The sequence below is a fragment of the Gossypium hirsutum genome, chromosome D05, assembly GCF_007990345.1.
Source record: "Gossypium hirsutum isolate 1008001.06 chromosome D05, Gossypium_hirsutum_v2.1, whole genome shotgun sequence".
NCBI lineage: Eukaryota > Viridiplantae > Streptophyta > Magnoliopsida > Malvales > Malvaceae > Gossypium > Gossypium hirsutum.
This window is the reverse complement of record NC_053441.1, coordinates 6,598,272-6,625,716: the sequence shown is the minus strand read 5'-3', so window position 1 is coordinate 6,625,716 and position 27,445 is coordinate 6,598,272. Positions and strand designations below refer to the sequence as shown.

At 30.8% G+C, this 27,445-nt stretch overlaps 3 protein-coding genes across 3 annotated transcripts; 2 read left to right on the top strand and 1 right to left on the bottom strand.

Annotated features, from left to right (window-relative positions):
• Window positions 1–222: 222 nt before the first annotated feature.
• LOC107906668 (E3 ubiquitin-protein ligase PUB23) lies at window positions 223–2,095 on the bottom strand. Its single transcript, XM_016833735.2, has 2 exons — window positions 1,885–2,095; window positions 223–1,791 (listed from the first exon to the last, which is right to left on the bottom strand). Exon 2 carries the CDS (start codon window positions 1,772–1,774, stop codon window positions 533–535), a length of 1,242 nt encoding a protein of 413 aa, XP_016689224.1. The 5' UTR covers window positions 1,775–1,791; window positions 1,885–2,095; the 3' UTR covers window positions 223–532.
• Window positions 2,096–19,033: 16,938 nt separating this feature from the next.
• On the top strand, window positions 19,034–20,954 carry LOC107906667 (protein FAF-like, chloroplastic). The gene is made up of 2 exons (XM_016833734.2): window positions 19,034–19,148; window positions 19,230–20,954. The coding sequence occupies exon 2, from the start codon at window positions 19,264–19,266 to the stop codon at window positions 20,719–20,721; it is 1,458 nt and encodes a 485-aa protein (XP_016689223.1). The 5' UTR covers window positions 19,034–19,148; window positions 19,230–19,263; the 3' UTR covers window positions 20,722–20,954.
• Window positions 20,955–22,341: 1,387 nt separating this feature from the next.
• On the top strand, window positions 22,342–27,020 carry LOC107906666 (J domain-containing protein spf31). The gene is made up of 9 exons (XM_041093402.1): window positions 22,342–22,723; window positions 24,203–24,293; window positions 24,382–24,442; window positions 25,351–25,428; window positions 25,812–25,885; window positions 26,185–26,298; window positions 26,403–26,510; window positions 26,659–26,697; window positions 26,796–27,020. The coding sequence occupies exons 1-9, from the start codon at window positions 22,629–22,631 to the stop codon at window positions 26,880–26,882; spliced, it is 747 nt and encodes a 248-aa protein (XP_040949336.1). The 5' UTR covers window positions 22,342–22,628; the 3' UTR covers window positions 26,883–27,020.
• The last annotated feature ends 425 nt before the right edge of the window (window positions 27,021–27,445 follow it).

The following is a 27,445-nucleotide window of genomic DNA, read 5'->3' as shown; positions in this document are numbered from 1 at the left end:
ATTATTCTACTTGTTATACATATTAAAATGGGTTAATATTTGAAATTTTAGCAGTGTATTTTTTTTTACAAACAACTTTAAAAATTGTCATAAATTTTTTTCTAAATATTTTTTTAATATTTTATTATACCTTATAAAATAATCCTTTTTACCGAATTTAACAAGTCCATTTTCATCCTTTTTTTACCCCAAAAAAGTTCCTTTTTGCAACAAGTCCGGAGGGAAGCAAAGAGTTTGGGTTTATAGCCTTTTACGAAATCAATAGCAGAAACTGGGCTTTGAAACCAGAAGCCTCAGAAAAAATAGTAATAATAAAGCCCATATTTGTGCCCTGTGAAGAAAATACATACCAGTAACTATTGAAACAAGAAGAAGAAAATGAACCGACGAGATATGAAGTGTTGTGATGAAGTAGAGGAAATATATGGTCACAGCCGGAGACACGATGGCCGCAATCGCCTTCCTCGGTAACACCAGTTTTCCGAACTCAAGCCCTCGTCTTATCCATCTTAAAAAAGGGCATCAATCAAACTCAAGATGGATAAGAAGACAACAAATGACAAGGAATACAAGCAGGGTTCCTCCAAACCCTAGAGTGCAATTTCAACATCTCCCTTGCTCTCTCCTTTCTCTTGCTATTGCTATCAACTTTCACCACCAAAATTAGCTTCCTCACCACCCCAACCTCCAACATTTCTTGAAGCACCCTAGATGTTGCTGAAAACTTGCTAATTGAGGATATAATCCTCACTGCCATGTTGCTTGCTCCATGTGAAACCCTAAATATCTTCTTCGACACAATGGCTAGCCCCGCTCCGTGCTTCAAAAGCTCGGCTCTCCCTTCCGCACAACCACAAAGCTGACCCAACACGATCAAGGCGAGCTCCGAAGCCCTCGTTTCGGAGGTTCCGAGAAGAAGCTCAATCAAGACGAACACCGCCCCACCTTCGACGGCTTTAATCCTGTTTCTTCCCCAAGGACAAAGCTCCACAAGGAGTTTCAATGCCGCCTTGGTTGCTTGCTGCGAGACATCGTCGCTCAAAGCACGTACGAGTTGGGCGAATAATTCGGATTTAACGTTGATCAATTGGGTTGGATCCGCCACTTGAAAAAGATCTTTCAATATCATCGTGGCGTATGCTCGAGATTTGTGGTTACCGTTTTCCAGGACTTGCACCAAGTACGTTACAAATACTTCATCGTTGCTAATAATACTCCTCAGACAGCTTCTAGAGACCTTGATATCATAAAAAATACTCAAAGCCTCGTCGCTAGCTTTTATGAATTCCGACCCTTTATTGTTCTCCGCTTGAAGTAACGTAGAATCATCTCTCTTGATGATTGATACCAAGAATTCAACTGCACCAGACGCTTCCAGACAGCTTCTGTTTCTCTCACCTTCTTCGAGGGTGATTGATCTGAGTGTTGCAAGGCATTTGAATCGCGTCTCAGGGAGCTTCGTGGCATCGTTAAGGAGCTTGGCGATCTGGGTGTTATGGATGGGAGGGTTGGGTGCTGGGATTATTTGGATTCCATGGGAAACATTGAGAGTGCACCATGTTTGGATCAAGCGACGCAGAGTGTGATTTGGGGTTAGACCAGAATCGTGCAAGGCTTGTTTGGTAACGGGACATGCCTTGTTCTTGGATGAATAGAGCCATTTCTCTATACTATCACGATCGTATGATATTCCAGTTGAGATCGTAACAGGGTCTCTCATGAGCTGAAGAGAAATTGGACAAAGAAAATGGGTCGGAACCTCAATTTCATCCATCTTTTTTATTCTGCAACCTATTAATTCCAACAAACCCAGGCCAAAAGAAAATCGCAATTGGAATAAAAAAGAAAACTAGAGTAGTATATGAGAAAGGAAAGAAATGTTACCTGGAATCCATCTAATCTAAGACTAGATAAATTAAGTGAGTGGGAGAGATGGTTGATATAGTTGAGTTGAGAGTACACAAAGGTGGGCAACATGCAATGCAACCTGATCAACTTCCAAGTTAATAAATAAAAAGTCAAAACACACAATTGCGAAGAGAAGAAGGAATTAATCAGACCATTTCCGAGGTTTAGAAACAAGAAAGTCAATAAAAAACACAAACTACTCCTAGCCTCCGGCTTAAATGGAAGGAACGAGGTTTGGCATGTCATCCATGGCCATTGGGACAGGCGTCGGTGTTGTGATGGCCACTCCACAACCCATACGACTTTGACTTTCTTTCGCTCTTTATTAATTAGGTAATATGGAAAATGATATATATCATTTTTATTTAATTTATGGTACATAATAATATTTATATATATAAAAAAGTTAATCGCCTATTAATTTAATCATTAATATTTTTTCATTTAAATCAATATTAATAAATATTTCATACTATTATTTCTTAATAAATATATAATTAAGTCCAGTTGATAAACCATCCTCGGAACTTTTACTTTGTAGGGATGAGGGTAGTTGAAAATGATTAAAGCCAAAGGGTGACTCATCATTATTGGTCTTTTGACTAGTCTTGTTGCCTTTAATTTATCAATTTAGAACATTAATATTAGTCCCAACTCCCAATTGCACAAATCGAGGTTAATAAAAATTAATAATAATAATAATAATAATAATAATACTAAAACGAACAAAGCTTTAGTACGAAAATAAATTTAATATCTAATTTTTAGGAAAATTAAATTAAATTAAAAATTTAAAGAGGAATACTACAAATGAGAGAAACTTATGTGCGCTTTAAGATTTAGGAGATAAGAAACCTCATCTTATCAATTGCGTTATTTAGAATCGAAGTAGATCAAATTCAAACTTGAACCATGGTTGATAATTTTAGGTCGTGCTTGTGTTAGTCCCAGACAAGCTCCACCATCACCATTCCAATAAGATAACATTGTTGCCTTTACTCATGACTTCATGCAAGAACCATGACCATGTTTCATTAACTTGAGACAGTAAGAACTCTGACTTTTCCCCTCTATGGTTTAAAGTCTTCTCTGTCGGCTCATATTAATTAAGTCCGGGGGGAGAGATTTAAGAATGGTATTGATAATTTGGATTCTTCCATGTTTGAGTTTCTCCATACACATGTGCATATGTTAAGGATTTGTTTTGTTTTATTTTTTCATCCCTTCTACTTTATATTTGTATTATTTTGGACATTGAAGTTACAAACTCAAGATTTAACTTGGGCCAGTATGTGGGGCAAGGTTGTGCTAGGCCCAATTCTTCATGTTAACCACAACGGGCCTCTTAATGGTCTAATTCGAAATTATGGCTTTCATCTGAAATTAAGCATACAAAAATTTACTATTTAATGATTTTCATCCTGACAATATTCTACCCAAACAATTAATTGCTTTCAATAACAACACATTGAATTTACTTTTATAGGAAAAGTTTCCAGGTATTTTCAAACTTACTCCAATGGTTAATTTTATTAACTAAGTTAATCATTATCTTTATTAATCATTTTATTTTTATTTCACTACCATCACTCGTTAATTTCATGTGTTTCAGTGTTTTTATATATTTATTATTAGTACCCTATAATTACATGTCATCTTTTTAATCCTTGATTGATGATGTATCATATTATTTTATTGATATAATACTTAATCTCACATGTCACCGTTATTTTATTTTTCGAAAAAAAATCTGATTTTCGGCTTGAAGATTGGATTATGAGATTGTTTGGTAAGGTAGAGGCTGCAATTCCAGTTTGGTTTTCTAATTAACTTAATTTGTTTACGAAAATTTAGATTTAAAAGGAGAGGTTGCGGAATACCATAGATGCTTATATAATTCATTTAAGTTAAATATTTATTCAATAAATAACATTAAATTTTTGATAAAAATAATATCTAAATTCAATAAATAACTCCGAATGTATTTTTGGGGGGGGAGAATTAAGATATCTTTGGTATTTTGAAATTTAATGAAATTAATTTCACGAATAAATTGTGGACAAAATTGATCCATTACATCAAAGTTTCCAAACCCAACCCAACATATATTAAGCCATATTATTTTATTTTCAAAACCGAAACAAAAAAGAATCTAAGAACGGAACATGAGGACGTAATTTTTCACCAAGCATGCTTATAATGCAAGCCACAATCCCAACACAACAATAAAAGACCTAGTGACGTCTTGTAACGAATCTCGTCACTGTTGAAATGATCGAGCGGCGGGTGGGCAAGCATCGAACCAATCACTTCGCCTCCGTGCTCGGCTGCCTGTCTCAGCTCCCACCACCACCATTCTCGCCATGTCTTGCGGTTCATTATTTACAAGTTACGTATATTTATGGCCAAAAAAATAAAAATAAAGAACCCTACATTTCGATCATCTTATTCACATGCCATTTGCGAATTTGGATAACGTACGTTCTCATCCAGGCCATGAGTTAGGGATCAGTGTAAAGATTTCTCACAGATTTGACAAAGACATGTTGTCTGGATATATATAAAACAATTCCTTGTTGATATATGGCCATATTAAGAATCCACTATTTATTATTACCAATAGAAAAGAAAAATCCACCATTTATCTCAAAATATGGATAACAGAATTCACTTTATTATTAAGAAAAACTAATATTATTTTTGTGTCCGAATTAAAACCCCAGCATAAATAACTCAATGAATGGAGTAAAAAAGTGGGGGCATGAGAATCACATTAAAGACACGAAAGAAATGGATAGGAATGCACATATTATAATTTGTCACTGATAAAGCTAATAATGCTTAATGTGCAAGAGCTGTTGGAATTTGGACATCAAGTTTCTATAATAAACAGTCAAGTGATTTTGGCTTTTTTCTCTTTTGTGGTAAATCAGGTATTAATATTATTAAATTTGCAATGAATTTTCTAATCATGGATGCTAGACAAAAAGTATTTCATATATAATAATATTCCGCTCATTCTATTCGGTCTGGTCGGCTAATTTAACTATCGCTTAAATTAATTTTGTTTTATTTTATTTTATGATGGCAGCAAAGATTCTTGTCAAAGGCTTTTCACTCGTGCATATTACGCCTCCAAATATTGGGAAATGATTTCATCATAAAGGAGTGATTTTAAGATAGATTTGTTTTAATGGTAACCCTCTTTTAACTTTTTTTTGTTAATCGAATTTTTGTAATAGTAAAATAAACTACTCCAACCAATTCCTATTACCCTTTCTCTCTTGTTTTAATTATGAGAGAATCAATATGCTTGTATTCACCAAAAGCAAACGTAAAATCTAATGAAAGTAGGAAACAGACTGGCGGATAAACCTTTTTAACCACTTTGATCATCATAATAATACCCTTTTATTATTAAACAAGAATATTCCACTTCGATTAAGCTCATGCATGACCAAATCCAAAAGTACGTAACCTAAATTTGACACATCTACCCAATATCTGAAAAGGAAACCACCACTCACAACACTACAACCCATCGCTCCAATCCTAGTTTTATATTTCTTTCACATCCTATTACCATTTTCTAACTTTATTAATATTTGGTTATATCCCCCTACCATTAAAATATTATATTAATAATTAATATTGTTAATTATTCCCTCTAACAAACAGACTTTTTAGCAAAACAGAATATCCATATCAACATAAAACTACAAAAGGACTAATTTTTAAGAAAAATTTATGCCATTTTAATTAAAATTGTCATCATCATTACTTGTGTATTTGAAAGTGCAATGACTAATTTAAGTAGAATTTGATGTTAAATTTAACAATATCATAGCTTCTGTGATTTAGTTTTTGTTTTCTGTTGTGTTTTAGAAGTGTTTTTAGGATCTAAAGTAACATAAGACGATTGAGGTTAAAAGTGTTTTTGACCTCAAATGTAAAAATTTAAATTTGTAACTTTTGTGTTGGGAAATTCACTTTGGGAGTCAAATGATGTTTTTAACCCTTATTTACCGCCCAATATATTTTATATAATGTTTATATTATGTATACAATTATTTTCATATTAAAATTTATTCTAAATGTATAAAATTATATATTTAAATTTGTAATAGTTATATTTTAATATCCAAAACATAGCTTATATATTTAAATTAAACTTTACAAACAATTTATATTAATTGTTTAATAAGTATTTAAAAATTATATTGCACATATCAAAATATTAATATTGCGTTACAATAAATTATTTTTTATATTTTTATTAAAATATCATAACATTAATGAATTTAAATATTATTTAAAAATTTTTTTTACAACATCATATTTAAAATCAATATTTTATTTTTTTTATTTTACAGCCGTATTGAATACTTATATTTTAAATTAAAATATTTAAAAAAACTTGTACAAATAATTTTCATTGACATAATTCAAATACCAATAATAAACTAGCATTTATTTGATTTTCTTTTATTTTTTAAATAAGTGAGATATATTTGGAAGGGGTAGGGTTGGGAATACACGGAGAATCTGCTAGGCTGGCCACCAATTACTCAAGTGGTTGGCTTCCCATGGCAAAGCCATAGGCACCGCTGATCTCACCATCAAACCATGGGAGGAAGGGATGGGCACAGTCACAGCAAAAAGTGAGCCTAAAAGGGGGCTGGGAATTGGACCACGAACCAAGTGATCGGAAACCCCTGGCTCAAGCCATCCGAAACTAAACAGAACCTAGCCATTTACGTGCCCCTCTGGATTTTGAAAACGTGGCTGTTTCTCATTCGCAGAATTGGCTTTCCCAATATCATTGCTAGATGTGGAAAGCCATGCATGCAATGCAAAGCCAAAAAGCCAAATTTATTCTTTTTGGCATACTTTTTCCTTTCTCCTTTGCCCTTTCTCTTTTTGTTTCTGTGGCTAATTAATGCCAAAATCTTCTCTCTTTTTTTCATAATGATAAATAATAATGAGAGAAGGTTAGATGTCAGAATCTTTATCCTACCTCCCTTATTTTATACTTTTCCAATCATGTCAAAATGAATATTTATATATGTATTAAATATAGGACAAATTATATCATTATTCACTCAAATTATAAATCATTTTTATTTTGATCCTCCTAATTTTTTTTTAATTTGGTCACCTCAAAATAAAAACTAATTAAATAGATCATTTCACTTGTTAAATGGTAAGGGAAGCCTAATGATGCATTCTTATAAAAAAAATTTAGGTGATTAAAATTGGAACAACCCTTATTAATTTGTCTTAATTTTAGAGTGGCTAACGTAAAAATACACCATTAGTCTTCTGTTACTATTTAAGAATGAAGTGACCAATTTGATTAATTTCTATTTTGGGATAGCCAAATTAGCAAAAAAGAATTTGGAATAACCAAAATAAGAACTATAACTAATTAATGGGTAGTTTACCCTAATTAATATGTTGAGTTTGAAATATATATTTTTCATAATGCCTAAAATGATATTTTTGTGCTTTTAATTTTTGCTTTTTCGTTTCCTTCTTCATCACACCGTTCCCGCTTTGTTTTTCATGGAAAAGAAATTACTTTTTATTTTCTAGATAATTCGGGAATGAGGGGGTTTGCTTATGCTTACACCATCCCAATAATAGCATTGAAATGTCATATTTATTGTCCTGGTTTTGGATAAATATGAAGCTTTTGTACAAAATTTTAGGGGTTCCTTTTCTTTTTTTTTTTTCAGGATAATAAATCTTGTCATCCCATTGTAAGTCAATGGACATTTTCCTTATTGATTATACTAGACCTTAAACATGAAGCAATTTGCCATGTATTTTTTTTAATTCACTAATTTTATATGTCATCAAGATCATCTCATTAGATATGGCAAAAGATTAGAATAAACTTTAACAAGATTCTTAAAAGTTAGTATTATATTTTTATTAATAATTTGTATTTAATTTTAATTGTGAAATTATTTAAAATTATAAAACAATAATATTAAAAATGAGTTTCACAAGTTCAACAGATTGAATTAGCTTTTAGGTAGATAAGATTTTAGTCATTCGAATTTGACCTCCATTTACTCCTTATCTTTGGGTTATGATTATTACTAAAGATGATCGTAAGAAGATTTTACAATGTATTAATATATAGATGGCAACCTCTTAATATATATTCTTTGTAGGTCTAATATGGTACTATAATTAAGTGAAGGCACACAGTGTAAATTAAATTGAACTCACCATTTGATCTCTATAACTTTTTCAGCATTTTTTTAATATTTATATTCAAAATTTATAATTATTTTTTTAATAACATCATTTATAAAATTCAAAATCGTTGTACTTTTCTATTTCAACGTAAATATTACACCTAACCATTCATATATGTTGATGTGTAATGTAATCATATTTAGATATTTCACAAATTTTAATAATATATAATTTGTGTTGTCCATAACTTATTAATGATAGCATTTGTTGGGAAACACTAATTATAAGGTTGTGATGTATTTTTATTTTCAAGGGTTTCCCTTTATTTCTTTGTCCTCTCCTTTTTTTTTTTGTCTCTGCCTTTGTGACCAAATCTGTTTAGTCTTTTTGTGGTAGGGTAGGAAAGATTTTCATCCATGGCCGATGGACTTTCAAGAAACACACATATGGTATAATCCTCGAATGACTGAGATGGAATTTGTGATTTAAGGTCCATCCAACATTATTGCATTAGCTGCATAAATATATTTACATACAATATCTTTGTTATATTTTCGTATTCAACTCATAATAAATTTTAAAAAATTACAAATACAAAGTTAAATTCGCAAATTTCAACTCAAACAACCTAATTTGGATCACGATGATGCAACTACATAATTATCGTGTCTGATAATTTTTTCTCTTAAAACTTTAATAACCCTAGTTCTAGTGCCTCCATTTTAAGACCCACACTATCTAAAAAGTATCTTATAAAAACTCATCAATCCATCGCATTCAATAGCTCCATCATCAGTTCCATTCAAATCAAATTCTATAACACTCTAAGTGGACACTCAGCCATCCCACTATGACGCTTAAACTCGAGGGATAGGGGCCATGACTAACCTTCCTTTCCTTTCCTCTATAAATACGCATTAGACGACGAGTAAAGGCAGACTCAAATATTTGACCTTATTCTGCCTAAGTTCTATCAACTTTCTTATCTTTCCACAAGCAATTGCTCTTCGCACCTTATTTTGTGTAAACCACCCTTACTAATCATCCTCTACTTTTGTGTTGTAATCATATTCATATATAATAAATTAATATTACTTATTTTTTTGATTTATAAGTTGGATTAAAATTTGACCCATATTTTTAATATACTCGACAAGATTTGTATTTTCCTAATGATATTGCTTATGGAATCTTAAAAAAATTAAATATTTTTTTATGTACAATCACGCTGAAATTTCAAATTAGATATGTTTGTTTCACAAACTAAATTGTAGAAGATGTTTTTTTTTTTTTGCATTTTTTATATTTTTTATAGAAATTAATTTAATGGCTTACTAGTCGAGAAAATAAGCCATTTTTAAATTGTATTCCCTTTTAAAAGCATAAGACAATTTTCGAAAAAAATATTTTTATGAGCAACATGAATTTTAAATAAAAATTAACTCTAATAAAGCTAAATTGAATTATAGTAATAATTTTTAATTTTAATACTTAAAAATATTAAAATATTGATCTCAAATATTATAATTTTTAGTATTAGAACATGAATATTTATATTTAATAATATATAATAAGTTATTAATATAATTTATTAATTTGATAAAAAATTAATACTACAATTTTATTTTAATAAATAAATTTTGATATTTATAATTATTTTTAATTTTAAATAGTATTATTAATATTTTGTTGAAATACTTTATATATATTTTAATAGTATAAATATGAGCATTTTAAGACACTTGTTAAGATTTCTAAAATCATTATTCTATTAATATTAAACTCACGAAAATACTCTAATCTTACAAAGTCAATAGTATTATTTTGAGAGTGTTTTTATAATTGTATATAAAAAAAATAGAAATATAAATGTACATAATAGGATTTGAACCTAAATCTCTATAGCTTTTAGCAGTTATGCTTTACCATTAAACTCAAGTTAAATTTATTATTTATATTAATTTTTTATAAATATTACTATTACATAAAAAATTTTCACCCATATAGTATGTGCCGTAATCTAGTTTATATCAATGTTATATATTAAATGTAGTATTTGTATATATGAAGAATTTTTAATTTTTAATTGTCCTTGTTCATTTACGGCTCCTTTTAATAATGTCATTTTCAAAATTCAAACATGCTTTCATTGAAAGTATAATACGTCTTACATTTACAATGAATGTTTATAGGTATTTAGATGAAGAATAGTTATGAATTAAAAACAATATTTTTACATAATAATTTCGCATTTTAAAAAAATGAAAATAGAAGACACGGAACCGGCTATCTTCATTTTGTCCATTTATTTAGTTATTTATTTATATTTCTCTCAGTGCAGCGAAGTGGGAACCGGAAAGAGCAAATGTTTGGTCCTTATTGCTCTAAGAATAGGATAGGGGGAAATTATTGGAATAAAAACCAAAAGAAATAGGAAAATTAAATACGTATATTACGATAGGCTAGCTAGGGGCGGACAGAACCTTATGCCCATCCTTTCAATAAAGTTTGCCTGGTCTCCCTTTTTATAACATTTAATTTATTTACGCGGGAAAGGCATGTAATGATGTGGCAGCATGTGATTTGTTGAACTGTTAGGACTTTGCCCCCTGAATATATTTAAGCCTCTAAAATTTGCTGTACCACCAAGCAAGCCTACGTCTCGTAGGGAGGTAAAAGGAATAGATTCATGGAATTTTGTTAATCAAAATTCGGCATCTTCTTTTCCCTTTTCTCCTATTTTAAGTTTACTCGTTGGAGATTAATCACCACATTTATAAATACACAAGTTAAACTAATGGGTGAAATTTTAAGTTTAAGATTTTTTAATAATTTTTAAACATGTTCTTCAACAAATATAATTATATTTAAATATTAGAGAAAATTATTCAAACTAATAAAGTTGGATAAAAATTCACTTACTTCTCTGGTTTGAAAAACATTAACTTACTCCTCTAAAGTTTGGTTAAAAATACATTAATACTCCAAAGTTTACTTATTAAATGAATTAAAAAAAAAAAGTGAACTGTACCCTGATCACTTTAAAATAAAATTTGTTCTATTTTAGTCATTCTAATTTTATAATTGTTAAAATTAATTATTGCTACTATAATTTTGGTTAATCCTTTGATAGATTGTTGACGTAACACATTACTCCATTAAGTGATTGACAAGTGATATTTTTTTACTTTTGGCTAAAAGTTAATGACCTCTTTATAATTAGCCCATTAAGAATATTCTCTCTTCCACCATCGCCCACAATTTTGTAAGATGAGTTTGGCCGATCTTTGCAGTCTTTAGATGACTTACATGATCTTTTTAATGGATTGATTATAGAGAGGTCCTGTAACACCGCTTTCTCAATAAACTCGAGTAATGAATGCTACATTTAGCACTAAACTTTCTTTGTCATATCAATTACTCATAATTTGGGCCATTATCAAGGTCACATTACCCTTTCTAGAACTTAACTAGACTAACAATAAAGTTTAATTCCATCTCAATTTCGTTTTAAGTCTCTTTTGGTCCAATTAAAAATTTTCAATTTTAGGCCTATATGTCCCAAAACAATGTCATGTTACTATAGAACTTTAGCTTCGAAGTTATCTGGTCTTGAGATAAAGTCCAATATGTCTCGGACATGACCTTGATACTGTAGCTTTTTAGCTATGAAGCTATTGTGTCTCGAGACACATTTCATGTCTCTCGAGACCTAGGATAGAGGACCCAAAAATTTTATTTTCAAACACCTCCAAACCATACCAAAGTTGTCTATTCCAATCAATAATCAAAGCTCATAAATTATGTAATACCTCATATTTACCATTCAAAACACATTAAACTCAAATATTAGAATAACTAGACACTTTCTTTCTTACTTCATTAATTCACCTTTGTACATGCCATACTCTATATTAGGAAATTTATTTCATACTTTTGTTCTCCCATGCCTTGATGATGTGATGAAATGTGTCAAGGTTGTTACTTCGAAAGAGAACTTCAATATAATCTTTCACCTACGCATTAATTTCATGAAATCTTTGTAAGTATCCGTGAATTCAGACCTTACCATTTCTTTGATCTTTATTTATGATAAACATTGTTACTATTATCATTCATGAGTATATCTTAATAATCAATAGGTTATTTCATATTTACAAAATTCATTAATACTTTGATTCACTAATTTTATCATTCACGGATTAACATGAACACAACTTTTATTAGAAATCACTTATCATGACTTTTTAGCCCATGATAGACACGTTTGAACTAGATGGATACACGAAACATATCACGATATATGGAGCACATAAGTGCTAAAAACATGGGCACCAAAGCATATTAACAGAACAAGAGGCACCGAAGTGCAATATCATGAAAAACGCAATTATCACAGGAGTGCTCTGGTTCCTATGGCATGTCAACTATATCCACGGTCTACATGGACATTTCACGATATCAGATTTACAATAATTAATCATGTATGTTTTATTTCACGATTATCACAATTTCATTACATTTTCTCATTCCTTTCATTCGAGTTTACTATTTAACATTACACGAACATACAATTTCAAACATTAAGAGTTTCGAAGGCATTACCTTTTCATTTCCATTTCAGGACTAACCACGATCTTTAAATTATTCTACCCATATTCTAAAATAAAAATAATAAGTACTTCATACAAATACATGTGTTAAATTAAATTTGTAGTTGAGAAAAAAATAAAACTAGGAAAAAAAACTTATTTGCAAATAATTGGTTAAGTAATAAAGAAAATCAAGTAGGAGGAATGAGGTAATAGTTTTTTATTTTTTACATTTATTAATAGACTAATACCATAAATCAATATAAAATAGGTTAAAGTTGTCTTAATGTTTTTTTAACTTTCCAATTTACATGGAAAAATAACATTCTCACCTTTTATCATGGGAATCACATTGCCATGTTTATGGGAAAGTAACTCCTAAGGGGAAGTTATATTCTGAGGAAAGTAAATAAAATTTGACATATCAAATGTTGGAATCACTTTCCAATTGACTAAATTATCAGGAAAGTGACTACTTTTCATAGTACCAAGCGCTACCTAAGGAGATTTAATTCATGGAATGTAATATATTACATATGGTATATAGGATTATCAAAATGTAAGATTATTTAACATATTACTAAGTATTAGGAGTGAGATCGGTTCAATCCAATTGTTTTTTTAGATTTTTCGAGCCATTTATCATAATTTGGTTCAGGTCTCAATTATTTTCATATGAATTTTTAGTTTTGATTTTTGGTTTTGTTTTGGAAAAAAATGAGTTTTATTTTATGTCCTTTTAGATATTATTTAAGATTCCACACGGAAGGTAAAATTATTTAAGGAAGAGATGACATTAAAATTACCCCTTATATTATGGAATCTTGGCACTATTGAGAATGTGAGATTATTTTCTCAAAATGATGTTTGAAATCTAAACACGAAATTCACGTTATGGAAATTTACTTTATCATTGAGAATATAAAATTTCACAAACCAAATACCTCTTAAGAGATGAATATATTTTAAACCAAACTTGAATAATAAGTTAAAATATTTAGATTAATAAATTATCATAAAATTAGAAATATGCATTTATTTTGATAATTTTATCTTTAATAACTCAACTCTTTTAAATATATATTGATTCTAAACCGGCCATTGAAACTCTGCCATTCCAATTTTAAATAACGGAGTTAAAGGCTATAGCTAGGTCAAACACCAGCACTTTTCATATATGGTCAAAAAGAAATTATTTTACACGGTCAACATTGTTTAATCAGCTACCTTTACTTTCTCTAATTTCCCACTTTTTTCCTCACTAACACAAAGATTAATTGATTTAATAGTGTAATGTGGAATCATAAGTCATGAAGCATTGATTAACGAATAATTAATTATACTTAATCAGGACAGTGAATGCCTCTCGCGGAGTGATGGTATAGCGTTTTTGTTTTGGGTATTGTTAGGATTGTGTTGTACCACCTTAATTAATCTGCATTTTAAACAACAGAGATTTTATTTTAAAGTGGAAATCGGATTCTTGGTGTCATCAAAATTTTAATCTGCCGAGTCAACTCCGAATTTATTCATCCACTATGTATTTTCGGTACATTATTTTTAATTGTTTATTCATGTAATATATTTTCAGTATACCCCAATTAGAAGTTTATCTCACCATCTTTATCACATTTTTATATTACACCAAAATAACTTACTTTCTCATTAAGTCAAAACCTTTGCATGATTTTAAGAAATGAGATTGGAATTATTGTTTTTTATTAGCTAATATTTTTTTAAAGTTACAAATCATTATATTATAGAGTATAATTTTATTCCGGTTTTCTATTGGATTAATTATTTATTTTCTCATTTACCCAGACTTTTCGTATATTTGAAATTTAATTTCATTACTTTTTATTTTTAATAATTTAGTATATTTATTTTTCGAATTTAAAATATTTAGGTTCATTTGTTAACACTTTAATAATTCTTTTGTTAAATTTGCTAGCCTGACATTTTGAAATTAAAAAGGTACCCACTTAATACCCATGTAAAATAATGACACCGTAATAGACTTAAATTTAATAAAGAATTTTAACAGTGTTAATAATCCTTAAAACTTCACATCAACATATTAATCAAAATAATGTATTTAAACTAACTAACGACATTATATAAAAAAGACAGTTGTCCTCCATGTAAATGTTGTATAGGTATTAATAGCCTCAACCATATAATCTATTATTATAAATATTGAATTGAATATTTTAATTTAATTTAATTCAATTCAAATTATTTAACATAAAGAATTGTAATTTTATTTATTTTTTATAGAAATGGCCGAAGGTCACTACCTCAATTAAAATGAATCAAAAATTACACAATTATGGATATTGCTTGAATACTTCATACCGAAAGATAAGTTATACTGGTTATTTAAGGCAAGATTACAAAGGTTATCTGCCACTTTATTGCTGTCACGTCCAATTTACTTAACATCGGCTTCAACGAAGAGCTCAAACATGCCTCTAACTTCTTTGATCCAATGGCCCAATATTTTAATGTCCTCACAGTGTTTCCAAAAATAGTTGACTAGGCTCGCACAATCCAACTCAAAAATGATCTTATCGAAGTTAAACGAGCGGGCCAAAGTGATGCCTTTAATCAACGCACTTAATTCCACTCACTCAGTGTTCATATGATCTCCTTATAACTCGCCACAGAAAACGAAACCATCACTATCATGAATAATAAGTACTCAATTCCTGTTTTGTTGTCAACCATGGGGACATCAAAGAATTGTAATCTATTAATTGAACGTTTGGAGTCTCAAATCTTCCACCTTTGCTACATCTTAAGACTTCATTAGTTGAATAGGATATAATAATTACATGAGCACAAAAAAATATTAACGTTATATAAATACACTAAACACCAACAACTATTGATATTTTAAAATTGATATAAATATAAAATTGTAACGTGATTAAATAAATAACTGTAAATACGAATGCAGTCATGCACCACATTTGCTCCCTTTTCTGAAAGCCCTTAATAATTAAATTATAGTTTTGTTTTTATTTGCAAAAAGAAGAAGATAAATAGTACGAATTTTATTAAAACATTTATTTTGTGTTTATTTTACATTATTTTTATTTTAGACTCTAATAATCATTATATAAAACATTTATTTAAAATAATAAACTAATATATTTTAAGTTTATTTTTAATTAAAAATTCCAAGTGAATTAAATTGAAAAATTATCAACTTAAAATACTTAACTATTTGTTTCAAATTTCTCTTATAATATATAATACGAGCGTGTTTAATAAACTAAAAAATTAAGTGTTGAAAAATTAAGGATTGAATTTTATAGTTACTAAATTTATATTATAAAATTGTTTGATATAATAGTAAAAATTAAGCATTGAGTATAATTGTTTTATTTGATAATAGGAAATCTATTTTTGAAAATTCATTATTTCATAATTTTAGTCTTGTTAATATGATGTTATTTATTTAAGTTTTACAAAATAGGGAGCAAAGTGCAATTCTAACTTTACTAATTTAAAATTTTAAAAAATTTAATAAGTTTAAATAAAAAAATTTCCATTTTAAGAGAGGCTCGAGCCTGGCCTGTGCTGGCTACGTCCTTGCTGATAGAGTAACTATTACGTATAATAATATTTTTATTTAGCATATTAAAAATCATAAATGAAGTAATCAAATTAGTACATATGTTTTGATAGAACATTTAAAAAAAAAGATATTTGTATAAATGATATATCGATTAAATTTAAGAAATGTGGATAAAAAATTCCTAATAACATCATCCATAAATTTTATATGTGCTTTAATTGACACTTATTGTCAACATCATCAACTTTTGGCGTCTATAGAATTATATATGATCGCTGATGCTTCGTATTGGCCACTTCTTTCATATACGTATAATCTTCATGACTTTGTCAAAATAAAAATAAAAATGAATAATAACAAAGAGGAAAAAGGACAAATTAAGCAAAGCAAAAATAAAAAAAAGGGTCCCAAAATCCAGACGTGACACCTTAAGTTGTTTCCACATACATTATTCTTCATTATTTGTTTATTTAGTATTTATTTAAAAAAAATATGTGAATATAAAGCTTAAAGATATTCTTTATAAAAACGATAATTTAAAAAATAATAATAAGATGATGGATGGATAGAATCTCTATCACTTAGGGTTTATGAGAAGGATGAGTTTATGGCCGCCCAATCGTGTTGGCCTATGAAAGTGATTCCTCCGCTTCTTTTTAAGCCATTTTCACCCCCACCCCAACCCAATCACACGGATTTAGTACGATAGTGGATATTTTTATCATCTCTTTTTTCTTTCTTTTCTTTTTATAAATAATAATATGTTTAATAAAAATTCATATTTTTTAATGGTGAAATTTATTAATTCATTTTATGAATAGGATATACAGTTCGGAAAAAAGAAATAAATAACAAACACTAGTCACCAATGATTAGCTCCATCAACACGATAAAGACTTCAGCCTCAACACTAATAGAACATTACGACATGTTGACAACTGACACTGTCACAACTCAAACGTGACATATTTAGAGTGATTGTAAGCACTTAACATAATAAGAAAATTAGCCCTAAATGGTCTCAAGCAGTGGGCAAAATTGACAACATAACCGAGCATCCACCAATTTATAGAGGATGATGACAAAACCGTCCCTAAAATCACTTCCAAAAGTAAAACTGCATGTATAAATAAAAGTAAGAAACTTGTACTAACCAAGACAAAAACTTTCAAAAGTAAAAACTTATTAAGCAAAGAAAAAAAACATATAACACTTAAGATGACATGGGTCCAAAGTGACTCGCAAAATTATTTATTACTTTGAAATACTCTTAAAATAGAAATAAAAACATATTAAGAAGCTGATGAAGAGCCACCATTCAAGTATCTATGATCAACCCACTTTTCAAGAGATATTGTTGTGATCAATGGAGGTTTAATGACGACAAACACCATCATCTGTTCATTACAACTTGTGAAAACAGTGAAAATACTCATAACAAATTTGCAAATTGAAAAGATGAAGTGAATAAAGAAAACAAAAAAGTGAGAGTTGATGGGAGGAGAAAAAGGCGGGTGGTAATCAATTTATAGGCTACACCGCTGGACAAATTTAGGAAAAACAATGAAGAGGAAACAAATGACTTGAAAAAAAATCTTTAAAAAATTAATACAATTAATTAAAAATTTATATTTAATGCATTGATAATTCATACGTAATTATTATATTTTTAATAATGGTAAGTAAATTTATTTTAAAAAAATTTAAATGATATATTATGGTCTGATTGGATATGTACATGGTGCATAAAATATTCAACCATATAATAAATATTATCTTTCAATATTGTGTTGTTACATTTCCGAAACCAGTAAAAGAAAGGGGCTTTGGGTGTATATCAATGTTTCATAGAAAATGGTGATCTAATTTCATGTATTGAATATTTGGACTGCTTGAAAATTTTGAGTTTTGTGAAACAATTAAACCATCCAACTGTTTGGCATTTTGAAAGAAGTAGCCATATATGAATTATTCTGACATGTATTGAGCCTTGAAGTAAGTAAAAAAAAAGGAGAGAGGTTCATGATCTGGAAAACACAGCTATCAAGCCCAGGATTAATGGTGTCCAGCTCTCCTTCCATTGTATTCTTGCTCCATTTTTTGTCACTATTTGCCTTCCAATTTCTGCCACGTTCAGCGGAAGAAAGGCATCGATACCAATACGCTATTGCGTTTCTTTACTCTAAGATTGACACTTCAATGTGACAATCTCATTTCACGGTATATGTGATCACTGCTAATTCAATACAATTTACCGTTACATTTTATGTTATGTTACTGAGTTAAAATATGTAGTTTCTGTACTTATTTGTTTCTTTGAGAATTAAAAGGATTTATATTCGATTTAAACAAAAATATATCATAGTTTCCCAGAAACCCCGTCGAATCAATGGAGTTGATTTTACTAGTATTAATCATATAAATATTCACTGGTAGATATTTTCAGAGGATGAAGGGTCAATTAATTGGGCAAAAATCTAAGCAGACTACTTGTGTAGTTGTGTGAGCATGAGTGCTTGTTTTTTCTGTATACCGGATCTTAACATAAAATTCTATAAATGGAATAATGCCATTAATATTTTGTTTAAGCGTAATGAGTAATGATCGGCTCTGCTTTATTTTATTTTAAATTTCTTTAAATCATAAACTTTTCTGAGCCCAAAGGAAGAGTCACTTCAATTTTCATGGTGGCGTAAGGCCGGTCCCATTGGACACGATTCCAAAGGCTTTTTGCCTTCCTATAAATACCCCTCACAATTCCTCTCCTCTCATTTCCATCAAACCACCCCTCACCCATTTCCTTCTGTGTAGACCACGGTTGAACGCTGTTGCTGTTGTTTGATCTCTTCACAAAGGTAGTTACTTATCTAAATTCTAGCTATCTTCTAAGTTTTGGTTTTAGAATATTTCTCTCATTTTTTTTCTAATATATGCAGATACAATTTTAGTACAATTAATCTGCCTAGTACGATGATGTCTGGTCCACTTAGCAAGAGCATAGGCTTATCTTCAGCTTTGAACATCACTGAAGAAGCAACTACTGTCACTAAGAAGCAAGGCATAGTATCTATTCTTGGATCGGATACTGATCAGAGACCAACCAAAGGTTCTTCACTTAGAAGAACTTTATCAGCTGATATGTCTTCCAAGAAATGGCTCACTCAACTGAGCAATATTGCATCTTCCGATGAACTCCCTGTTTCCATTGCAGACTCATCCTCAGAGGAAGCAGAAGAAGAGGATTATCAAGAAAAGAAGGCACTCGAAAAGCCTGCCCAGTTCGATATATGGACCTCAATCATTTCAAGCAAACCTCAAGACGACTCCAAATCGCTCCCCCCGCCTTACATTCACCCTCTTGTAAAAAGATCGGGGAGCTGTTTAAGCGAGAAAAGCCTCGAAATATGCACTGAGAGCCTTGGTTCCGAGACTGGCTCCGATGGGTTTTCTTCCTATCCTCCGTCGGAAACCGGTGACGTGGAGGAAGATCGTAAAGAGGAAGGTCAACGACTCCGACAGCAAAAACTCGCTTCTTACGATGATGAAGATGATCAGCCAAGGATTCTGAAATATAACAATGATGTGGTTGCCAAGAAAGCGCCACACCATGGATCATTTCCTCCACCAATCCCTTCCCTTTCTCGCAAAGATGGAGCATCAGTTCGCATGGAGACTCATCGTGATAATGGCAGGTTGGTTCTTGAAGCTGTTTCAGTGCCTTCGAAGAAAAACTTCCTCGCTCAACGCCAAGATGGTCGCCTAGTCCTCACTCTTGCCATGAATGAAGTGATGATGATCGAAGAAGCAGAGGAAGTGGAAGAGTTTGAAAGCTTTGGAGATGAAGAGAAAGGAACTGATCAAATGGACATCATCGATGAAGAAGAAGAAGGAGATCGAGGTTGCGAGATGGAGAAGGCTAATAAACTTTCGAGCGGAGCAATGAATGTCCATAGGTTAGCTGTAATGATGAACAAGCCCATATGGTTAGCAAACAGGAACCCGACATGGCCTGAAACTTTTGATGAAATAGTTAAATTTGGAGAAGAAGAAGAGGAGAAAGTTGAGCCAAGCACTCCGCCGCCACTACAGTCACCGTCACCGTGGCCTCGAATGGCTAGGCTGATACCATCACCACCGCCACCACCATCATCATCAACAACAACAGCGGCGTCATTCAATTCATATGAGTACTATTGGAATCGACCCAATCAACCCATGTCGCCAAAGGCAGCCATCCTTGCGCCACTAGCACTCAATGACAATAGCGACAGCCATCTTATTCTCTCCCAGAATCAAACAGCTAAGGATCAACAACAATTGCTGGTTTTGAGGGGCAACAATGGTGATTACTTTGTTCCTTTGCTAAAAGGATGCAGAGAAACAAGGTCTCTTCTACTCTGGGATACCTATTGCATTGCCACCTCCTGATGCCAATCATCAAAATACCATCCCCAAAAACATCAAATTCCTTGAAATTTGTGCTTATATTTATTGTCATTGCTTACTATTATTAACCTATCTGTTTTTTTTTTCTCTCCTTCCTAGTTTTTCCACTTTCACTCCTTGAGGGTGATTGTGATTGTGTAGTCAAATTTCCAATAAAAAATCGAGAAAAGGGAAAGAGAAAATGATGAAATATTGTTATATAATTTGTATTTATTTACTATCAGTGTTCTTTTATGTTTTATTTTATAACTTTTGCACGATAACTTTAAATAAGATTAGAATTTGTAAACATTTCTTTAGGATTAAAATTTCAGCAATAGATTATTTATAAAAAGATCATGTTTCTTAATCCACATAATATGATCATAAGACCAATTAAAATTAAATAAAAATTTACTAATAATCAATTCATAAAAAAAATTAATTAAAAATTTTACATGCACAACAACAATCAATTTATTTAAATGTCAGTCAAATTAGAAAAACATATAAAATTATTTACATTTATACTCGTCATTGATATACTAAAAGTAAATTTGTACGGTTTTCTTTATCTTTTTTTTATAAAAAAATGAGTAAATCATCTAATTTTAAGTTGTACGATCTAATAGTATGTATGCCTATCTGAGTTTAGGATATGATAGTTATTTATAAATTGTTTTTGATTTAATAAAATAAATAAAATAATTAAATATGTTTTAATCATCAATTCAGCAAACCCATATACATGAGCTTGTTGAGTTTGATGGATATTTTTTAATTAATAAAATGTACATATTTGGTAGCACTAATTTAATTGTTTAAAACTTTATTTTTTGTGGGTATCAAAACATGGACAATCAACCGAAAGAAGCCCTTTCATTTGTATTTAATTTCCATAATAAACTTTAATAATATTAAATTGATAAATTGTTTTTTTAAACTTGATCAAAATTCTTATCCATACTCATTTGATACAGTTTCAAATCTTGTGATCTCTATTCTCTATCCTAATATTGTATAAAAAGATACCAATTAATCTTTATTCTAATTAAGACCAAGTTTATAAGAATAATTTATCACATCTGTATTTGTATTGAATGAATTGTGAAGCTTTAGCACGTCGGTAAAAATAAAATTCTAGATATTTGAGTACTGAGTTTCAAGTTCTACCATAGATGATTGTTATGTGTGAACTGAGTTTCAAGTTCTACCATAGATGATTGTTATGTGTGAATTTTTAATTCTACCAAGTGTTGTTCGGATTACCATTCTTAATCCGTTTGTACTTTATACTGGTTTGATTCTATTTTGTAACAAGTTAGACATGCACTTATCCTATGATTGCATTACATTCATACTTGTAAAGTCTAAAAAAAAAAATCATTAACTGCGTTCTGCATGTCATGTCATATATATTTATATATTCTATATTAATTGTATGATGTAAATAATTATAATTATTATTTATATAAATCCTAAATTACATATAACTCAAAAATTTAAAACAAAAAATAATGTATGTTTCGTTGTTACAATAATTCAATCGATATAATTATAATTATTAAATCAAATATAATATGTATTATAGATGCCATATTGGAGATATATTCTATTATATTTAATTCATGGAGAAGGTGGAGTCGAAATTTTAAGAAAATTTGGGTTGAATCTTTGGACATATTATATCACCAACCTGATCTGGTAGCCCAGTCAATGGACTTTTGAACCGACTTGGATCCATGGCCCGAAGTGAGAGATAGACTAGAACAAACAAGTCGGCCCGATTCCGTGCTATTGCTTCTTCTTCGCCTCTGGAACGCGAAGGCAGAAGAAGGCAGGCCTGCGAAATTAGCCGTCGAATAGAGAATCAATCTGTGGAAAATACACAAAGAAACAAGAAATCAGCGATGGGAGAGAGCAACAGCAGCGTTGATGAGGATTTGCTTCTCAAAGAATTCTTCGCCGAAGTCAGCGAAGTCGAAAGAGACAACGAAGTCGTCAGGTTTTCTATCTTCTTTATTCTTCTTTCCTTTGATTTTAATAATTTATCCTTTTTTTTCTCCCGTTAATTTGTTCTTATGCATGGGATTGTGGCTTTTCTTTTTTTGTTTAGTTATTTTAGTTTTATTGGAGTCTCAGCTATTAGGGTTCATTCTGTTATATATGCATCAAATATGAATTCGGTGAAGGTTTTCAATTTTTTTTATATAATTTCTACTGTTGCTTTCTTTCTGTAAAATTTGAGCTCAAATAACGTACTTCACCATTCGATGAATTGGGTAGCTTTTTAAGTTTGATTTTTATAGCTGTAACAGTATGATTAGTTAAGAAATATTTGTGTAAAACTTGTAGCTCAATTATTCGTTTAATTTTATGGGTATTCTTCGTAGCTGTTTATTAATTCTAGATTACATTTTTCTTTTTGCTGTTTTGTATGAGAACTTGATATTGATAAATGTCTTCAAGATCATAGTCATGCAAGTAATATCTAAGATGGTGAAACCCCTAAATACAATAATATTCTATAAGAGTGCATTGGTGCATTCAGTACGAGTATAACCGGTCTACTATTAGCATAAGCGCAAGAGCATCAAGCTGTAGGGAATTTGGACGCACTTACAATAATTTAAGCTGTCTAGTAACATGAAATTGGGGCACTTTGACATAAGTTTAGATGTTTAGTGTTTTAGTCAAATGTAAAGCACTAATTTTCTTCTAATCCCCTTGTACCTTTGGTGTGATAACCAGAGATGCGATAGATACATCATTCTCTCCTTCCATATACATATAGGCATGCAAGTTGAATATAGGCCAGAGCCGAGCTGCTTTCAGTTTTGCCAAGGCTTGTTGCTATGTTTGAAGGGTCATTTCCCGTATCCAGACCCAGTTTGAGGTGTCAGATATGTGGCCAAAATGGATCTTTTTGGGAAAAAAAGAAAAAATAAGATAGAGTTGTAGCAATATAGCTGCTCCCTCTGACCCTCTCCCTCTTTCTGAATTAGTGATCTTTGATTTAGCTTTTGCTTCAAATATAGTGATTGATTTGGATCATTGAGGCAACTGCTATAACTTTTTGTCTGTTATGCATAGATGGATGCTTGGTTATATTCATTGCTGCATAAACCCCAGAATTTGGGAAGTTCTTGTATTAATGATTTACATTTTTACTTCATGACTTTATTGTATGACATTATTTGGATGCCTTTTTTATTTGAAAGAACTATCTTAATCCATGAGAGATGCTATTTTTTCTGATCCTTTTTCCAATACCGAAGTGATGTTAGTGTACATGAGAAAGCTACCTGGCCATCAATTATTAATTTATCCTTGTTATGCCTTTCCTTTTGTTTTATGTTGTGCTCCGACTAATTTGATTTGCTTCTAGCAAACAGTGACGTTTCTGTTCATTGTTGATGAGCTATTTTCTTCATAATGTCTTGATTAACTTTTGGCACATTTAAATGCTCTCTGGAAATTGTAGGATCCTTTCATGCTTCAAGTTAAATCCGTTTGAGTTTTTGAAGCTGCCATTTGATTCATCACTAGATGATGTCAAAAAACAGTATCGTAAGGTGATCTTCTTCCATGGCCATTTCCTCAGCTGTTGGTGATTCTTTAACTTGGATAGTTATTGATATATTTCATGCTAAATGTATGTAGTTATCATTAATGGTCCACCCTGATAAATGCAAGCATCCACAAGCAAAAGAGGCTTTTGGAGGTTAGTAGATAATGTTTTTCTCACATCTGGAAAGGCTTCCTTGTTAGGTTAACTTTAAATAGAACATTATCAGATTAATTAAATTTTATTATTGTTGCTGTTGTTGTTGTCTATTCCTTATTAGGTTAGTAGATAATGTTTTTCTCACATCTGGAAAGGCTTCCTTATTAGGTTAACTTTAAATAGAACATTATCAGATTAATTAAATTTTACTATTGTTGCTGTTGTTGTTGTCTATTCCTTGTGCTGATTAAATATCTAATGTTTTCTGACTGCATCTGCCCTTTTGATGGTCCCTCAACTATAAGAACCTATAATGATAAGCAGCATCAAATGTGCAAGTCATCTTGATGAATTTTAAATTGGTTGAGTTATTGCGCCTTGAGCTAGGCACCGACTATTATGTTGTTTGTTTAAAATGATATGAAATTTAGGATGAATGATTGATGGAAGAAGGAAAACAATGATGATGTGTGTTTGTGTTGAATATGAAAAAAAACAGCATAAAACTAGATAAAGAATTGAGAAGATTCAGAATTCTTCTCTCTATTTTAGCTCTGTAGTCCTACTTTCCATCTAATTTTATCACCATATTCATTTGCAAAAAGTTGAAACCATTTCAGCCCTAATAACACCAGATGTCAGCATTTAATAACACTAGAATTGCAACTTAGTTGCAGTAAGATTAATAATGACTTTGCACCACTACTTTCACATAAAATGTTAGGATGTAATGCCCTGCTTCTACATACTTATATTTCTTGTCTGTTTATCCATGGCGTGAGTGGAGAAATATTAAGGATAAGTTGTTTTCATCATTCTGTGATGCATCTGTATTTATTTTACAATTACTGGAAATGTTTATGTTAGATTGTCTTAACTACACTGGGTTTTTTACTTGTGAGCAGCACTAGCAAAAGCCCAACAACAATTGCTTGATCAACAAGAAAGGGATTATATTCTTAGCCAAGTTACTGCTGCAAAAGGTAATCCATAAATTTTATTAACTTTCTGAGGAGGCCTTATCTATTTGCATAGCATTGTTACTTGAAATTTTATTCAAAAATCAGAAACTTTTGTTTGGAATCTTATTCCCAATGGCATGTAGTTTTCACTTTTCTTTAGTTGACTTCTCTGTTTTTGTTATGTTCAGTTCGTTCGATGAATAACTAGTAAACTTGTCAGTTTATAGATCAGTATGATTATAATTGGCGATGTGCTATCATAATGTGCGTCTGTTTGATTTGATCTTTTTAAATTGAGCTTTGTCTCTTTTTCTTTTTTCCTCTCTTGCATGAATAAACAAAATAAATCTAAAACCTTCGGTAACTGAAATAAGTTCTCATGTTTCATTTGGTGCAATGTGCAGAAGAACTTAGAGCTAAGAGGAAGAAGCAGTTAAAGAAAGACACAGCTTCCAAACTAAAGTCATTAGTTGACGAGGTATGGCCTTAGTATATTTTCCTTATAAGTTTCACATAGACCGATTTGGTGTAATTAGAGTTTTAGCTTTCATGCTTAGAGGAAGTAATGGAGGCTCAATTTTCTGTCAATATGCAGCCTTGATTGAATATCTGTTTTTGTATGCTTTAAAATAATATTTGTGATAAACATTCTTGTTGCTTTTCTATGTCTGATATTACCTTCCTATGAAATTTGATGTTTAATGCTGACCTGTCCCATCCAATTCCTCTAGATTTTTATGGCAAGCAAAGAGACTAAGCTAGTCTGTTTATTTGCAGGGAAAATCTGAACTAGAATATGAACAATCAGGGGAGTTCCAGCAGGAGTTGAAATTGAAGGTTAAAGAGTTATTGACCGAGCAGGAATGGCGGCGGAGAAAAATGGCAATGAGGGTATGTTGGGTTCTGTTAATATCCTTTGCATTCTTTAGTTGTTCTTGCTCAGGCTTTACTATTACTATGATGAGTTAAATCATCTGTTCTTATTTCATCTTCAGATATCTGAAGAAGAAGGTCGACTAAAGAAGGATGAAGAAGAGCAAAAGGAGATGTGGAAACGGAAGCGTGAACATGAGGAGCAGTGGGAAGGAACAAGGGAACAGCGAGTATGTTTTTTCCGGCTTTATTTTTATAAGTTGACTACCTTAGCTGATGACTTTACACTTACGGTTCTTGGATAGTTGAACAGCTTTTGTGATATGATATCTTGCAGTCCAGTCTTTTAAATTATGGGTTTTTTCATGTATTGGTCAGGTTTCAAGTTGGAGGGATTTTATGAAGTCAGGGAAAAAGGTAAAGGTTATATAATATTGGTGAAGTCAGGGATTTTGTGGAGTCATTGCTAATTTAAAAAAGGAAAAAGATTGATGGGTTTGTATGTATGTTTACAGTCGAAGAAAGGAGAACTTCGTCCCCCGAAACTGAAGACAGAGGATCCCAACAAATCGTATGTTCAGAGGCCCGTAAAGCGGGGTTAATTGCTGCCTACTGCTACTTAACTTCCCTTTCTCTGTATTATTAGTTTACAATGTAGCTTTCAACCAACCTACTCAGTGTTATTCCAATATTTGATATGTATTCGTATCACCCTCTTTTAATGAACCCCTCTGAATTTACCTGTTTCGTGTTTTTTAGTATCTTTTCAAGTATATGCAATATATAGTTCATTTTCAGGTTTCATAACATATGATATGTATTTTAGGACTAATATACTATTTTGTTTTTTCATACTTTAAATAAAATAATTAAGGATGAGGCGTGTTTAAAAGATTTATATACATCCCACCTATATTTATTGTTAAATTAATTTTAAAAACATTTTTTTATATAAAATGTTTTTTTCACTCACGTGTAACATGATATACATTTTTCTTAATATATGATATAACACAATCTCATTGTATGTATTTCTACATGTTAAACTTTCAATATGAAGCGTGGCATTTTTGTTTCTGAATGATATGGGGAAATAATATAAACTGATCGCAAGATAAAAATGGTACTTGTCGGTGGTGTGGATCCATACAGATCGATATGAGTA

What these genes read in the sequence shown, in the direction of transcription:
- LOC107906667 (XM_016833734.2), top strand. Translation starts at nt 19,264, where the DNA reads ATGATGTCTGGTCCACTTAGCAAGAGCATAGGCTTATCTTCAGCTTTG.
- LOC107906666 (XM_041093402.1), top strand. Translation starts at nt 22,629, where the DNA reads ATGGGAGAGAGCAACAGCAGCGTTGATGAGGATTTGCTTCTCAAAGAA. An exon ending in TCAAAAAACAGTATCGTAAG is followed by an intron (nt 24,294 to 24,381) that starts GTGATCTTCTTC and finishes AAATGTATGTAG; the next exon opens with TTATCATTAATGGTCCACCC. An exon ending in GGAGAAAAATGGCAATGAGG is followed by an intron (nt 26,299 to 26,402) that starts GTATGTTGGGTT and finishes TTTCATCTTCAG; the next exon opens with ATATCTGAAGAAGAAGGTCG.
- LOC107906668 (XM_016833735.2), bottom strand. Translation starts at nt 1,774, where the DNA reads ATGGATGAAATTGAGGTTCCGACCCATTTTCTTTGTCCAATTTCTCTT.